This window comes from Phodopus roborovskii, unplaced genomic scaffold (genome assembly GCF_943737965.1).
Source record: "Phodopus roborovskii unplaced genomic scaffold, PHOROB, whole genome shotgun sequence".
Taxonomy (NCBI): Eukaryota; Metazoa; Chordata; class Mammalia; order Rodentia; family Cricetidae; genus Phodopus; species Phodopus roborovskii.
In genome coordinates, this window is record NW_026126637.1 from 603,757 (window position 1) to 621,172 (window position 17,416).

Sequence of the window (17,416 nt, forward strand, 5' to 3'; positions counted from 1 at the left end):
GTCCACTTGGAGGACTTGGTTTACTGAGGTGCTGAAATTATTGGCTGAGGATAGTGTTATCATATGGCAGGTGAGTTAGGACAGACAAACAATCCAGATTAACAGAAAATTTTCCCAACTGAGCTGCCAAGTACTTGAAAGAAAATTATTAGGAGTGGCATGCATCATATTAATGAACCATGTATAAGGCCCTGCGTGCTCTTTCAGTGTACAGAACAAATAAGAAAGAAGAAGCCAGATGATACAGGAAACCAATTTTCATCCAGACAGGTGTGAAGCATCCCTGTTTTACAATTCCTGCAGGTACCCTGCCAGTTTCAAATGATTTTCCTTTGTCTTCAAAGCCATGAAATTTAAGATGTATGTATGAGTTATCACACCTATTACATCACCTTAAATCAACTTTTTTCATAGAGCATTACCTATTCAAAACTTAAATGCATCGAATCTTCCTGAAGCTAGACTGAAAACTGCAAACAGAGGTGACAATGTTATGAATCACCATTACAATACTATTCCTCTGCCACCTACTGTGATTTCAATAGAGTTTTGATGTTAACAATATCAACTCCCTTCACTTCCAAAACAAATCCTGAGGGGAGAAAACCTTGTAGATGATTGTCTAAAGAGAAAATGTCATTCTGAGCAATCTGCACACTAGGAAAATGAGAATATAGCCTGGTTGCTTCCACAGCCAGTCACCGAATTTTTTAGTCAACAATGATGTATCAGCCACATTTTTAAATTTTATATTGCTATAAATTTTATTTCTATGCTAGCCTAAATTGACATCATGTAAAATGCAATTTATTTCTACAGAAACTGCCTGTATCCAAGTTGGACTTAATGAATGTAAGAGATAGATACCCAATATTTGTTTTTCTGGCTAACATATTTTTATGATTTCATGTGTCTGAATTGAATTGAATACAGTTGCTTTTATGAGCCTTGTTCAGTACTCATAATAGTCTATGAAATATAAAAACTAATATAAGACATAAGACATAATGCTGTGTGTAGGATATCAGTTATTACTATGGTGGACAGAGAGCTCAGGTAGTAAACTGATGGCAGTGTAGGTAGATGACCTATGTTCAATCTTCAGATATCAAGTAAAAATATAGTTACTGTATTGTAGTATACTCCAGAGAAGCACATATGGAAAACAAGTCTTGGATCACCAGTCTAGCCATGTGAGATAAATCCAGGCAATGCAGGGACCCTGTTTCAAAAAGAAACAAGGTTATGTTATCTAAGGAGTCCAACAGCACACTGAAATGATAGTTCTCCTGAACTCATGGTGCACTTGCATCTGCACACACACACACACACACACACACACACACACACACACACGTACATATATGCACATACACATGCACGCATATGCACACACAGAAAAGAACATTAAATTCTCACCAAGTTCAAATTGAGTTTCACATTTTATAATCTCTATGTTTATCAAACTTGTAATTAAAAATCACATTTGTTAATTGGATTTAACTTCAAAATACACATGGATAGAATACAAGAATATAAAATATGCGTTTTTGTAACTTTAAACACACAAGAAAATATGAACTATGAAGAGATTCCCATGGTCAATTCATGCTTTCTGTGCACAAATTATGGTTTTCGAGAATGTCTGATATCAAATTTTAAAATGACACTCATGGTTGGCATACCATTCAAGTATCACTAAACTAGAAAAAATAGCAAAATGTGGATTACATGGATCTGGAGATGGTTGTTAATCAAGGTTCACAATTACAATGTCACCTTCTCTTCAGTACCATTTTCCCAAGTTCAAAAGATAAAGCAGCCTCATCAGTCATCAGCATTGAATGTCAGGACACATTCAGCTCCTGAGCCATCATAGATGGAGTGCTGCCTAGAAATATGTTTCACCCAGAGGCAGATCAGGATGAGATGATTTTGATAATCTTCACCATGCCTTTTAAGCTTTTATGCCAGCATGCATGTTTATCATCTTGAGAATTTATCATCTGGTTCATGTATAACATTAAGAGTTGGAAGTGGGAAAAACATAATCATTGCCATCCTTCATCACCTTTGAAATCAAATTCATGATCACTGGAATGGTTCATCAATAGTCAGGCAGGGATTTTGTTATTTTATTTTTATACATCAGAAATTAGCACAAATTCAGTGAAGCTGTTGGCCTTAGTAATTTTGTTTATATTCCAGAAATCCTTCCTCTTACATTGATAGAATTCACAATGTTCTGTTTCTACCTAGAATACATTTCCAGACATGAGTGCTTACCAGATTTCCCACCTGTGAATGCTTTTCCTTCCAGACTGAAGTACACAATGATCACTTGACTCATTCCCTGTACAAACCATCAATTTGTGGTGCAGCACCTGACATAGCAACTCGTACCAAGAGAATAGGAGGTAGCTGAACCCTAAGATAAAGGATCATAGCTCTGTGACCTCAACTCCCTTCAGAATGACAAACTTCTGATCTGTAGTTGCAATAATTGCTCGGGCTTTGGGAGTCAAGGGATTTTCTGGAACATGTTCATTTTCTAATGAACACCAATTACTGTCCACTTTCTAAAAGGAAAATGTGTTTGGGAAGGCTGCAACTTTTTCATGATCCCCGAAGGCTATGTTGGAGGGACTGTTCTAGGAAAAGCGAGCTCTCGTGTGGTTTTTTTGTTTTGTTTTGTTTTGTTTTGTTTTTTTGACTTGTTTTCTCTGGGTCCTGTTACACCAACAAACATCACTTATTAGTTTTCAGTTCCCATTGCTACCCATTTCCAACATTCAGCAGGGCACAATCAGTCAGGAATCTGGGAATATCTTGATATCACAATTTTCACTAAAACTCAGTGCAATATTGGTACAACTGCATGCAAATTAACTAGAAATAATGGTAGTAAATATTTCAGGAAAAGTTACAAATATCATGCTGAATTCAGAGGAACTGATCAGATCCTTATAATCAAAGAAATAATATGTGTGTGTGCATACATGCAATATATATGTATGTATACAAAACATTGCACACAAAAGAAGGCATCTATGTCCAATAAATTGACAAAAAATAAGTGCTATTATTTGAATCTATAGATATTGAGTGGAAACCTGATAAATCAGGTTCTTTGCTTTATAAAAGATTTTAATATAATTTAATATGTGCTGATTATAGTTTCTAATTCCTCTACTACTTCCCATCTTTTGCCTCATTTGGATCTACCACTAGGTAGATAGCAATAGGAGGCTGTGTCCACTTATACTTTTAGGTCTAGGTCTTCACTGGTCCAAACTCATAGACTTCCTGGATGTACTATAATAGACTGTGTTTTCATATATGTCTGTCTTGATGTGATTATAAGGCCTTGCTTCCTATTGTAATATGTCCCCTGTGGCTTTTTCAGTGTTTCTACCTCTTTTTATATAGGGTTCCCTGAGTTGTAAGGTGATGTGGTCACTGTCCAAGGGACCATGTCATCTCTCATCAGACTCAGCTGCTGTTGTCAAGGCAATCTGGCCAACCTAGACTGGCTGTCAAGACAGATATACTGTCCATGCTCTTGTTATTGACCTAGGCCAGCCATCAGGAAATATGTGCTACACATTATCTTACTATCAGTCTAGGCCAACTGGCTCTCACACCCATTGAGTCTTAGTTATCCCACAAATATTCAAAGTTTCCTCTCAGGAACACTGAAGATTTGTGTTGGAATTTTAAATCAGATTGCACTTAATGTATGTATTGTTTTGGTAGGATGGCCACTTTTACTACATTAACCCTCTCAATCCTTGAAATTCTTGAATATTGAAGATCTTTTATTGGGATATAATTTTGTGTTATTTTACCCTAGTGTAATGTCTAATCTTGATATTAAAGTGTGTTTCTGGTACACAGCAGAAGGACAGATTCTGTTTTCACATTAACTCTGTTAGACTGTCTTCTTATTGTAGAATTGACACCACTGATGTTGAGAGCTATCAATAAGAACTGTTTCTTTATTCATGTTGTTTTTATGTGGAGATGTGTGTGCTTTTTCTTCATCATTGATTTAATTGTCTTTATTCATCTATTCCTTGTGCTTTCTTGAGAGGAAATGGTTAACCTATTCATGTTAAATTATTTTCTTAGTTAATTGTTAGAGCTGCATTTTAGATATCAAAGACTGTCTTTTTTTTTTTTTTTTTTTTTTTTGCTTATTTATGGTGATTGACTATTTTCCTGGATATAATAGTATAATAGTATAGGTTTGAACCTTTGGTCTGAGTTTGTGGAAAATTTCTCCTTGCCCTTGTTGCTTTGGGAATCTTTATTGAGAAGTCAGGTGTTAGTCTAGTTGGTATGTATTTACATATTACATAGACTCCCAAGAAACAGAGGTGGGACCAGAATCCAAGTAACAAAACACCCAGCCAATTAAGACCAGAAAGCAGTACCTAAAATTTTGTTCTTCCAAAAGCAAAACAAATTCTGTACAACCTGTGTGAGTCTTTTGGTTGATGCTTTAATCTAAGTCCTGATGATACCTGAGGGCTCAGATCACTTTACAGCTTCAATTAAAATAATACAACATACACCTCCTTCTATGGTTAGATCTACTCACTGTGTGTGTGTCTTTTTGCTAAGTATCTCAACAATCTGTCATGTTGAACATCCTGTGTTCTATACTACAATTCGGCCTCTACTGTGACAGCTATAGGTAATGGCTTTTCATGATACCTCTGGTGTTGACACTGTAATATACACTGAGTGTCCTTGGTGGCTCTCTAATATTCTATAGGAAAATTCAGTGATCCACATACTCTTCCATTTAACATGCCTCCAAAGATAGCACTGCATGTTAAACAAGACAAAATCAGATATCTAAATTAGGATTTAGCAGCATCAACCACATTGACACATCTTTGGTATTATAAAGTAAATACATTTTATGAGCAAGCAACACTTCAAACTTTCTTCTTTCACATCCTTGGTTTGGTCTTTCCCTAAAAGCCCCTTCTCACAGATCATGTCAGGATCAGAAGACACTTTGTTGCAATTAATCTGAACAATTACAGCATCTCTTTTAGCCCGTGCCTATGGCTGAAGCATTAAGCTTCATTGTATTCTTTTTCTTTCCAAACTATAAAGTTTATATTCTTTTCTGTCCAAACTTTTGCTTTTCACTGACAATAGCATAAAAGTTACTAAGATTCTGTGGAGTCAATGTTACACTGTATTTGAATGTCCTGGGACAAAGTAATTAACCATCTATTAATTTATGATTCATCTAAATTCTCAGGATGTGGCGGAAAATAGCCACAAACTTTGCCAAATGTCACAAAATCTACTTTTTCACAGAGTGCCTATTAACTCCCTGATTCAGTCTGGAATCTCTTGAGCCAGCCTTGGTAATTCTTGCTGTCAGCACCACAGTTTTCCAGACTACACAGAAAATGGCTAGTTAAGCTCTGCTTATAGTGCCCCGCTGCTTCTCTAATTCAAAGTTCCAAACTCCTCCACACTCCTCCAAAATCAAGTATAGTCAGCATCTTCGCAGCAACCTCCTACTCTCTGGGAACAATTTACTTCTTAGTACCTTTTCTGTTGTTGTAATTGTTGATGATATCCTGGCATTATTCTGACCCAGCCCCCTGACAACTGGCAGGGATACATACCTGCATTTAGGCAGATACGTACAAATCATCCTGTGTTTCTTGGCTACATCACACAGTACATACCTGCCTAAGACTCTGTAGACATGTGCAAGATTTCCCTTTAAAGCAATCACCTCTGTAAGGAGTAGGTTTTTCCGCCTGCTTCTGGTCTTGTCCCGCCGCCACGCCAGCCCCAAATAACACACTGAGACTCTGTATTAGATATAATTCTGTTGGCCAGTTACTTGTTTCTTATCAGCTAGCTCTGTCTTAAGTATTAACCCATTTTTATTAATCTCCATGTGGTCTTATCTTACCAGAGAGAGAGGCCACCAGCGTACTACTCTGTCTTTCATCTTGACTCCTCCTTACTCCTTCCTCATTCCTCCTCCTAGTCCTAGTCTCCTAGTCCCTCCTATATTCCTTTCCTATTGGCCAACAGTGCTTTACTCATTAACCAGTATGAGAAACATATATACACAATGTTATCTCCCATCACACCTCCAGCCTGTTCTCTCTTTTTTTCCATTTCCACTCCAGGCCCAGCCACACCAACAACTCCTCTCCCTCCCTTTCCCTATAAACTCCACATGGGTTTTGTTGAGTTTGGTGGTTCATGTTTTGTCAGCAGAAACTGCAGTCAACAACAACAGTAATGAAATTCTCTAACTATAGACAGCTTACAGAATCTAGATAGAATGTTCATCATGATTGGCTAGGAGCAGAAAGCAACAGCCATGGCATTGGGAGCAGGAAGCTGAGTATTCACTACCTCAGTAACAGCAGGAAGCATAGACAGCCAACTGAAAATGCACATGGCTGTTAATATCAAATCCTCCTAAGTATAATAATTTGCCCAGGAAGGCTGCCCCATGCAATTCTCCCCAAAGAGCAAAACAAATGAGCAACTAGTGTTTAAAGTCCTGAGGCAATGACAGACATTTCTCATTCAAATCAACACGTTCATTTTCCATCTAACAAAACTTGCCCTGCACAGAACACTTGTATATGTCTATAACTTATTGAAGTTAATTACTTAAACTCTTAAGTTCTGGTGACTGAAGGCTTACAGATGAATAAGAAGAGAAGAGGTCTGCTGGAGACTGAACATTTATCATGTCTTTGTTGTCCTTAAACACTCCAAGAAATATTGTCCCTGGCCAAAAGGCAAATATTAAGCCTTCAACTTTTCTACTTCTTTACTAATTGTGAAATAATAAAATTCAATTTTTTCTCATCAAAATTAATGATGTATTTTTCTAGTTGCACAAAGTGCTTTTGTATTAGAAGTGTAGCCCAGGTGTATGTACTATTTAAAGTTGCTTTTAACTCATGAAGGATAGTTAGTTGCATGTAAATTCTTTGATAATTGGTTTATGTTCAGAGTTTGTGCCATTGCTATGGTGATAGTTACAAATTTTCTAAGATTTTTTATCATAGTTGTATTTCATTTGTAAGCAGGTTTATACATATTGTAATTTTTATTTCAGATTAAAACATCATGTTTTCTTTAATACACACACTTGAGTAGACATCCCTGGATTTTGACTATGTTTGGCCAAGTGTTCGTACACTGGGCAGCTCTGGAATTTGGTAATTAACAATCAACCTCTAGAGAAGAATACAGAGAAACCTGGAGTGGAGTAAGACACACAAATTTCTTTGCCATATTCCCACACATGAGACCTTCATATTTTATGGGTCCTCTAACTATTGTCCATCAGAGATCATGAGGATTTTAAGAGCCTCTCCAAACACTGTCCCTTTGGAGACACTAGCTCAGTTTCATAATCAGCTTTGGTAATTACCTATCAAATGCAGTTTGTGAAAAGTTGTTGACTCCCAAAGCAAGAGCTGCCAATGTCTCTGTAGGTGAAATGAAAACTGCAGTTCAGCAGGGAGATGTGGTCACACCTGTAAACCTTTATCTAATAGTTGAAATGCCTCCCTTTCCAAGTAGTTGAATTTCAGAAAATTCAGGAAGTTACAAAGTGTGCATTGACCAGAAATTTCTGCACAGTGAATCAGTCAGGTGAGCACATTGTATTTAGTCTGAGAAGAAAATCCAGCTAAGAAGGTAAATGTTGGGAAGTGATTATATCTGGAGAGTTGACTCAGAAATGGGAGACATATGCAATGCAATTTTAGATGTCAGATTCTGTATCTTGCAGTTTAATATTTATCCAGAATCTTGATTTATTACTGTAGCTTTGCCTTAATCAATGCAATATTCAATATAAATATGCATATATGAATTAGTGATAATTTAATTTCTTCTCAGTGTATGTATAAATGTGCTGATGTGGGCAGGAATATTGGGTTCAAGATATGTCTATGTGTGTTTGTGAAAGTGTCCATATGTGTATATGGTGAAAGAATTACTTCAGTTTTTTTCTTTCTGACCCACACTTTATTTTGAAAATATTATTGTAATATTTGTAAACAATGTCTTTAACTGCCTGGAACACTCTAAATGTTTTTGGCTGTGTGGTCAGGTACCCCATGTATCTTTATTGTTTTCCATTCCACTGGTTGGGCTACACCTAAATTTTTATTGACCTGTGAAGGCTTAACTCAGGCCTTTACACATCCAAGGAAAAGACTTCTTCTACTGAAACATCTCCCTAATCTCCCTTTTGGATACACTATCCCATTTAGTATTAGTTCTCCAGTGTAGTATCAAAGAATCAATGTAATATCTAAGAGTTAATGCCAGGAATCCAGAGTCAGTGGCAAGAGGATTGAAGAAAGTTATAGTTCAACTCACATTACAAAATGGGAGCCTTTGCAAAGTCATTTTCTTTGCAAAGTCATTTTAAAAAGAAATACAAATATAACATTCCTAATTTGCTGTGACACAAGCCTGTACCACGTCACAAAATAGTGTCCTATTATGTTGATTTTGCATGTTGTTTTATGGGGATAGGCAATTATATCTATATTAACCTATAACAGAGATGATCAGACTTGAACTTTTTGATTTTCCTATAAAATAATTATCTTTAAAGTTAATTTTCTTTATAATTGTTGTACATTTCTTCACTGTTCATTAACACTGCTTCAGAGACCAGCATCACCTGAGTATCAACTGATGTTGTGTACTATTAGAGCACATGTACGAAGGTCTAAATTTCAAAGCTGAAATTTATATGATAATTGTGACTTTGATGGCAAAAGTCCCAAGAATGGGATGATAGACATGTAGTTTTATATACCTTCTGTTATACAACACCTCAGAGATTTCAAAATGTTTCCTATAATGTGATCCCCATTTTCTTAGTGTGAGGTGAATGTTGTATTGTTTATTTCAAAGATGGAAAGAGTAAGATAACTGACCTAAATCATGATGGCCCAATTAATTAGAACTAGCAATTAAGTAAAGCAAGATCTTTTATTTGTGTACTCAGAATATCTTCTCCTAAGGTGGTGTTCAAGTTGTCACCCTTGGAAATGAGTAAGTTTTATAGCTCAATAGTAGCAGGATTTCAAATGGGAGGCCTGGCAGGCAAAATAGTTGGCCTTACTAGAAGAGAACATAAAAATTACAAGTTAGTAATAATGATCTCATGAAACAAAGACATTATTCCAAGCTTATCATAGTATACTCATAACAACAAGTAGTCATGAAAAAAAATGGAATATAGGTAGCGTTGCAAGATGGTTAAAACTTTTTCAAACAAGGGGATGGGTGGTCTTTCCCAGAACAGGCATTATAGAAACAGTACAATCCATTTGTAATTAGGTTATAGATGGGTCAAAGCCCAATCCTTGAGAAAGAGATGTTTAGCCATAACCAGGAATGGAAGCCAGTTTGTCTTTATTACTAAATGTTTTTTGAGTCCAATATGGAAGCAGTCTTTCTCATCATTCCTTGCTTGACTTATATATATCTTTCAAATATTTAATAGGGTTGTAACATTAAATATCTGTGTGATAGAATAAATTTTGTAATACAGGAAAAGATGCATGGCCTGTTCATAAATTACGCTGGTTAGTTTAACATCAAAAGAACATGGACAAAATAGGTAGTCATTTTCTTCCATTTGCCAGAGAGTTTACATTAGAACTAATATTCAAGCCCTTTGTTGAGAACAAGGGATAAATTATTTTCCTCTGTCTGAAATTATGGTTTTGTTGTCTGAGCCCAGTAATACATCCACCCAAACATGTGGGCATCTGGTGTTTTGTTCATGTCTGTGACCTCACAATGACAACAGACATTGGATTTCATAATAAAATTATATATTCCTCATCTGTTAGTTCCTTACTAAGTGTGATTATTTTCTTCCTGACTTCTGTTAAAGTGATTCAATTTCTTTAACTAATTTGTGCATATTAAGAATTTTTGACACAATAATCCTGTGTCTCTCTACTCCCCAATTCTTTTTCCATTTATTTTACATACTAACCACAGTTACACACCTTGCTCTTCTCCTATTTCCCCAACCTCTACCAAACCCACTCCCAGCCACTCCTCAACAAGGCCTGCAACACCAAGTTGAGGTAGGACTGAGTCTCTCATCCTCCATATCAAAGCTGACCAAAACCTCCCAACATATGGAATTGGCGTCAAAGAGCCAGCTCATGCATCAGGGATAGATTCTGGACAACCTGCCAGATGTCCCACAAACAGACCAGGCTACAAATATAGCACCTCCATGCAGAGGGTCTGGTTCAAACCCATGCAGGATTCCCAGCTCTCTGTCTATAATCCATGAGTTCCAATTCAAACAGGTGAAGGAAACTGTACTCTCCAACTGTTTATGCGAAAAAGTATGCTTGCTTATGTCTGTGTCTGTTTCTTTAAAATTTGATACACACTTCTTTGCATAATTTCTATTCTACACTTAACCTTTATGGTTATTGTGTTTCCACAGTATAATAAACATTCTATGGAAGAACAGAAATATCCTTATTTTGTGGAGATACATGTTCATTTTTATGTTTAAATTTTGGGTGAGAAATGCATGGGTTTCTGTCATGCTGAAGTGGGTACTTACAATTGCTTTATCTTCAACATGAGTTGGAATTAGAAGTTCATTTTAAAATCTAGAATGCAGCATCCTTTCCATTTGTACTCACTGCTCACTGTTTCTATAAGAGCAACTTGGACTTGGTCTTAAAATGGATAGTTCAAAGCAAAGTTATGCAAGTACTTTCAATAAATATGAACCTTTGAAGACTTCAACAGCTTTATTGGAAAATATTCTTTACAAGTATTGTAGATGAAATAATTTGCGAGTTGCAGTCGTTTTTGTTTCTCAAAATATTTTTTCCAGTATTGAGAATGTGATTTCTCTCACAGCAACAATTTGGCTTCATGATTTGAAGAATTTTTGCTTAGAAAAGTGATTTTTGCAACTATTTAAGAAAAAAAGTTTTAAATGACAGAATGGATCTCAAGAATCTGACAATAGGAATAGTATTCCTACTTCAGAGCATAGTTGGAATAGTAGGAAATTTCTCTCTTCTTTCCTGCTACCTCATCCGTTACTACAATAAACAGACATTAAAGACCACGGATTTGATTCTTACACACATGTTCATAGCCAACATCTTGATCATTCTATCTAAAGGATTTCTCCATACAATGAGAACTTTTGGGATCAAAGGGTTCATCAATTATTTTGGCTGTGAATTTCTATTGTATATTCAAAGACTTGGCAGGAGCATGTCCATTTGCACCACCTGCATCTTGAGTGTTTTTCAAGCTATCACAATCAGCCCTGGGAACTCTTTCTGGTTGGCCCTTAAAGTCAAAGCTCCAAAGTATATTGTCCTGGTTACCTCCTTCTGCTGGATTTTATACTTGTCAGGAAATATAACTTTTCCTGTGTATATGTATACCAAGGGGAACAGCAATAGTCTGGCACATGAGAGTGATAAGAAATACTGCTCCACTGCAGGTCATGATGCCCTTGGAAGTTCATTATATACAGTGTTTTTTGTTCTACCTGAAATTTTGCTTTCTGTCATCATTATTTGGTCTAGCTGCTCCATGGTTGTAATTTTGTATAGACACAACCAACGTGTTCAACATATCCGCAGCTCCAGTGTTTCCTTCAGAACATCTACTGAGTACAGAGCCACCCACCGCATACTGGCCTTTGTGTCAGTGTTTATAGGTTTTCATTCCCTCTCTTCCATCTTACAAGGTTGCATTGCTCTCATACAAAGCCCTCATTTGTTGCTGGTGAACATTACTGCAATCATTTCAACATGTTTTCCTTCTTTAGGGCCCTTCCTTATGAGCCATGACTACAAATTTAAAAGATTTTGCTTTTCCTGAGTAAGGAAACCCAAAATGCCATAGTGTTCTTATAGCTATAATGATTGTATGTTCCCTTTCTCTTAGTTTCTATATTAAATTTCTCTTTTTATATAAAACAAATATACAACTAATATCATTGCCAGTGGTCATTTTAGGTAAACTGTACTTTGATTTGGGATTTTATGTTTTTGAATGAACTACCTATAATATCATAGCAGATATGATCAATCAAATGGGTTGCTCTTTTGTCAGAAAATAGGACTGTTTTTACATATCATATATTCTCTTTTTTGTAGCAAATTGAATAACTTGGACCTAAATAATTTAATGTCGGTTATGGACAATGTGGGACCAAGTAATATAGTCAATAGATATCTTTTCCAGAAGGAAACACAGTAAAGAATAATTGTGAGTGATGTAAGGTTATTTTTTAAAGGTGTGTATCATGTATATTTACTATTTTCCCACAACTTTTCTTTCTACTCTCTGGTGAAAGTCTTGGTGTCCCCCTGGAATTGGAGCATAAATATTTTGTAAATGAAGCTTCTTTGGGTAAGGTCCTTTGGAGAATCTTATCCCCCTGTCAAGGGTCTGTGGAAGAAATACTGTAGGCACCTGTGCTGGTGCTAGAGAGCTCATGGGCTTTAGGCCTCCCTAAATTTTACTATGCTTAGTCTTACCATCATTTGTAGTCTTGTTTTGCCTGCTGTGATTTTATCTAAGTTTACTGGGAATACAGGCTGATAATTTTTCTAAACATACAGTGATGAGAGATGTCATTCTGTAAATGTTTCTCTTATTGGTTAATGAATAAAGCACTGTTGGCCAATAGGAAAGGAAGATAGGCGGAACTAAGAGACAAGGAGGATTCTGGAAGTAGTAGGGAGGAGATTCAAGATGGAGGACTACAGGGTAGAACGCCAGCCCCTCTCTCTGGTAAGATAAGACCACGTGGAAGTACTTAGATTAATAGAAATGGGTTGATCATTAAGGCAGAGCCAGCCAATAAGAAACATTAGAAACAGGCCAACAGCTTTATATCTAATACAGCATCTCTGTGTGTTATTTGGGACTGGCGCTGCTGTGGGACCAGACTGGTGGGGAAAATACTACTCAACAGTACAGACAAAAAATAAGCCTCTCTGCTGTCACTCATAAAAACTGGTTCTCCAATGGCACATGGCTGCCTTTACAGTCATTCTGAGTAAGCAGGACAAAGTCATTAAGGTTGATGATGCTTCCTTACTTAACTCTTCTTTAAAAAAGAGATAACTATATTCCAAAGAACTTAAGAAATTGCTCAGGTCAGCTGACCCCCCTGCTCATCACTCATCCCTCTCTGAAACTGGATTCCAAGAGTTTGGCTGAGTGCTTAGCTGTGGATCTCTGCTTCTGCTTCACTCAGCTACTGGATGAAAGCTCTAGAATAGCATTTGATGTAGTCATCATTCTCATTGTAGGAGAGGTAGCCTCTCCACTATTGCTTAGATTCTTATTTGGGGCATCCTTGTAGATCTCTGTATAATTCCTTAGTGCCAGATTTCTCTTTACACTTATAATGGCTCTCTTTATTGATGTTTTCCCTTTCTTGCTCTCCTCTATTCATCTCCCCATTCAATCTTCCTGATCCCATATGTTCTCTTCCCCTTCTCTTCTCCCCTTCTCTTTTTCCTTCCTTCCTCATCCCTCTCCAAAAGCTGCCAGTTTGTTCAAGGATTCTTGTCCCTTTTCCTTTAATGGGGGATCATGTATTTCTTTCTTATGGTCCTTCTTGTACCTTGCTTCTTTGGAGGTATGGATTGCATTCTAGTAAACCTTTGCTCTATGACTAATATCTGTATATGCATGAGTACATATCATGTTAGTCTTTCTGTGACTAGGTTGCCTCACTTAGGATGGTTTCTTCTAGTTCCATCCATTTGCCTGCAAATATCAAGATCATACTGATTTTTTTCTGCTGAGTAATACAACATTGTGTAAATGTACCCATATTTTCTGTATCCATTCTTCAGTTGAGGGGTATATAGGTTGCTTTCAGCTTCTGGCTATTGCAAATAATGCTGCTATGAACATAGATGAGCAGATGTCCTTGTATGAATGTGCATCCTTTGGATATATGCCTAAGAGTGCAATTGCTGGATCTTGAGGTAGACTTGTTGAGCGCTATCGCCTTGCCTGCAAGAACGACGTTCAACAACAGGATTCTTCTGCAGTTATGTTTATTGCAATGCTCATTACAGCAAGTTGAGGGAAAACCCCAAGAAGGAAAAAGGGCTCTACTTATATATGCTCAGAGGAGTCGTGTCCATTACTGACAGGTGCAGCCCGCAAGGCTCGTAACGGTCACCCCATGACGTGGATCGCACATCCACGCCTTCCTGGCTTATGGACAGGAAACCGGTGCCATCTTTGGGAATGGCACCGGTGGCTCTCTACATAGACTGGCTCCTATTTTATGGAGTATCTGCCATACTGATTTCCAAAGTGGCTGTACAAGTTTGCATTCCCACCAGCAAGGGATGAGTGTTCCTCTTTCTCCACATCCTTTCCAGCATTAACTGTCATTGGTGTTTATGCTGGTCCAAGACGATTTCTCAGAGTTGTTTTCATTTGCATTTCCCTGATGGCTAAGGATGTTAAACACTTTCTTAAATGTCGTTCAGCCATTTTATATTGCTCTATTGAGAATTCTGTGTAATTAATTCTGTACCCACTTTTTAATTTAATTATTTGGTGCTTTCATGAGTAGCTTCTTGAGTTCTTTGTATATTTTGGAAATCAGCCCTCTGTGGGTTGGTGAGGATCTTCTCCCACTCTGTGGGCTGCTGTTTTGTCTTGTTGACTTTGTCCTTTGCCTTAAAAGAAGCGTCTCAGTTTCAGGAAGTCACATTAATCAATTGTCGATCTCAGTGTCTGTGCTACTGGCATTATGTTCAGGAAAAGATCTTCTATGCCAATTTGTTCAAGGGTACTTTCAACTTTCTCTTGTGAGAGGCTCAGTGTGGCTGGGTTTATGTTGGGGGTCTTTGATCCATTTGGACTTAAGTTTTGTGCATGTTGATAGATATGGATCTATCTTCAATCTTCTATGCCAGCACCTTTTGTTGAAGATACTTTCTATTTTACATTGTATAGTTTTACCTTTGTCAAAAATCAGGTGTTCATAGGTATGCATGGTAATATCAGGGTCTTCAACTCAATTCCATTTTTCATACTGTCTATTTTTGTGCCAATGCCAAGCTGATTTCATTACTATAGCTCTTCAGAAGAGCTTGAAATGAGAGATGGTGATGCCTCCAGAAGTGCCTTTATTATACAAGGCTGTTTTGGCTAACCTGGGTTTTTTGTTTTCCTATATAAAGTTGAGTATTGTCCTTTCAAAGCCTGTGAAGATTGTGCTGGGATATTGATGGGCATTGCATTGAATTTGTAGATTCAATGCAAGATTGCCATTTTTATTATATTGATCCTATGTATCCAAGAGCATGAGAAATCTTTCTGTTATCTTCTTTAATATCTTTTTTTAATGACTCAAAGTTCTTGTCATACAGGTCTTTCACCTGTTTGGTTAGAGTTACCTCAAGATATTTTATGTTATGTGTGGCTATTGTAAAGGGTGATGTTTCTCTGATTTCTTTCTCAGCCCCTTTATCATCTGTATATAATAGGGCTAGTGACTTTTTTTAGTTAATCTTGTATTCTGCCACTTTGCTGAAGGTGTTTATCAGCTGTAGGAGTTCCCTGATAGAATTCTTCGGGTCACTTATGTAAACTATCATATCATCTGCAAATAGTGAAAGTTTTACTTCTTCCTTTCCAATTTGCATCCCTTGATCTTCTTTTGTTGTCATATTGCTCTAGCAAGAACATCAAGTACAATCTTGAATAGATATGGAGAGAGTGGACAATCTTGTCGTGTTTCTGATTTTAGAGGAATCCTATTGAGTTTCTCTCCATTTAGCTACACTGTAGAATTAACAAAACACCTGAAAGCTCTAGAACAAATAGAAGTAAACTTACCCAGGAGGAGTCAATGGCGGGAAACAATCATATTGAGGGTTAAAATCAATAAAGAAGAAACAAAGATAACAATACAAAGAATCAATGAAACAAAGAGTTGGTTCTTTGAGAAAATCAATAAGATAGACAAGCCTTTATCCAACCTAACTAAAAGTTAGAGAGAGAATATGCAATTTAACAAACTTGGAAATGAAAAGTGGGGCATAAAACAGACACTAAAGAGATCCAGAGAATCATCAGGTCATACTTTGGAAATCTGTATGCCACAAGATTCTAAAATTTAAAGGAAATAGACAATTTTCTCAAGATTAAGTCAAGAACAGATAGGCAGTTTAAATAGACCTATAACCCCTAATGAAATAGAAGCAGTTAGCAAAAGCCTCCCAACCAAAAAAAAAAAAAAAAAAAAAAAAAAAAAGCCCAGGGTCAGATAGTGTCTATGAAGAATCCTACCAGAAAATTTAAAGAACAGCTAATACCAATACTTCTCAATATAAGCAGAAGGATCATTGCCAAACATTTTTATGAGGTTACAATTATCTTGGTACCACACAAAGACACAACTAAGAAAGAGAACTACAGGCAAAAATCCCTCATGAAAATACTCAATACAATACTGGCAAATAGAATCCAAGAACACATCATAAAAATCATTCAACATGATCAAACAGGCTTCATACCAGAGTTGCAGGGATGGTTCACCATACGAAAATCCATCAATGTAATCTACCATATAAATAAAATGAAAAAGAAAAACCACATGATCATCTCAGTAGATGCTGAAAATGCCTTCAAAAAATTCAACACCCCTTCATGATAAGGGATTTGGAGAAATAAGGGATAACATGAATGTACCTAAACCTAATAAAGGCAATATACATCAAACTGACAGCCAACATCACACTGAATGATTACATTTTTGTATTTTTTTTCATTTGAAATTCTTCACAAAAAAATAACTCATTTAAATACCCAGTGTCTCAGCATTGGGACAAAGTGATCAAAGAAGGAAGGCTTGATAAGCAACAATGATGGGAGATGTCATTCTGTAAATATGTTTCTCTTATTGGTTAACGAATAAAGCCCTGTTGGCCAATAGGAAAGCAAGATAGGAAAGACTAGTAGATAAGGAAGTTTCAGGGAGAGGTAGGAGGGGATTCAATATGTAGCAGAACTTTGGATCCTCTCTCCGGGAAGATAAGACCACATGGAAACACTTAGATTAATAGAAATGGGTTAATATTTAAGACAGAGCTAGCCAATAAGAACAGGCCAGCAGCTTTATATCAATACACTGTCTCTGTGTGTTATTTGGGGCTGCTGTGGCTCTGGGACCAGACTGGGGGTCTGTGGGAAGCTGTTTGTAAAACATTAATGCTTGGAAAGTGAATTCTTCTCTGTGAGAAAAGCTGATGAAGAAAATGGTGTTTAGAACTTTTATAAATCCCTTATGTAGATAAAAATTTGATAATTACTTCTTTGACTTGCA

The 17,416-nt window shown here is 36.7% G+C and overlaps 1 protein-coding gene across 1 annotated transcript; it reads left to right on the forward strand.

The window, feature by feature from the left end:
• The first annotated feature begins 11,028 nt into the window (after window positions 1-11,028).
• LOC127239105 (vomeronasal type-1 receptor 4-like) lies at window positions 11,029-11,925 on the forward strand. The gene has a single exon (XM_051207894.1). It carries the CDS (start codon window positions 11,029-11,031, stop codon window positions 11,923-11,925), a length of 897 nt encoding a protein of 298 aa, XP_051063851.1.
• Window positions 11,926-17,416: the final 5,491 nt, after the last annotated feature.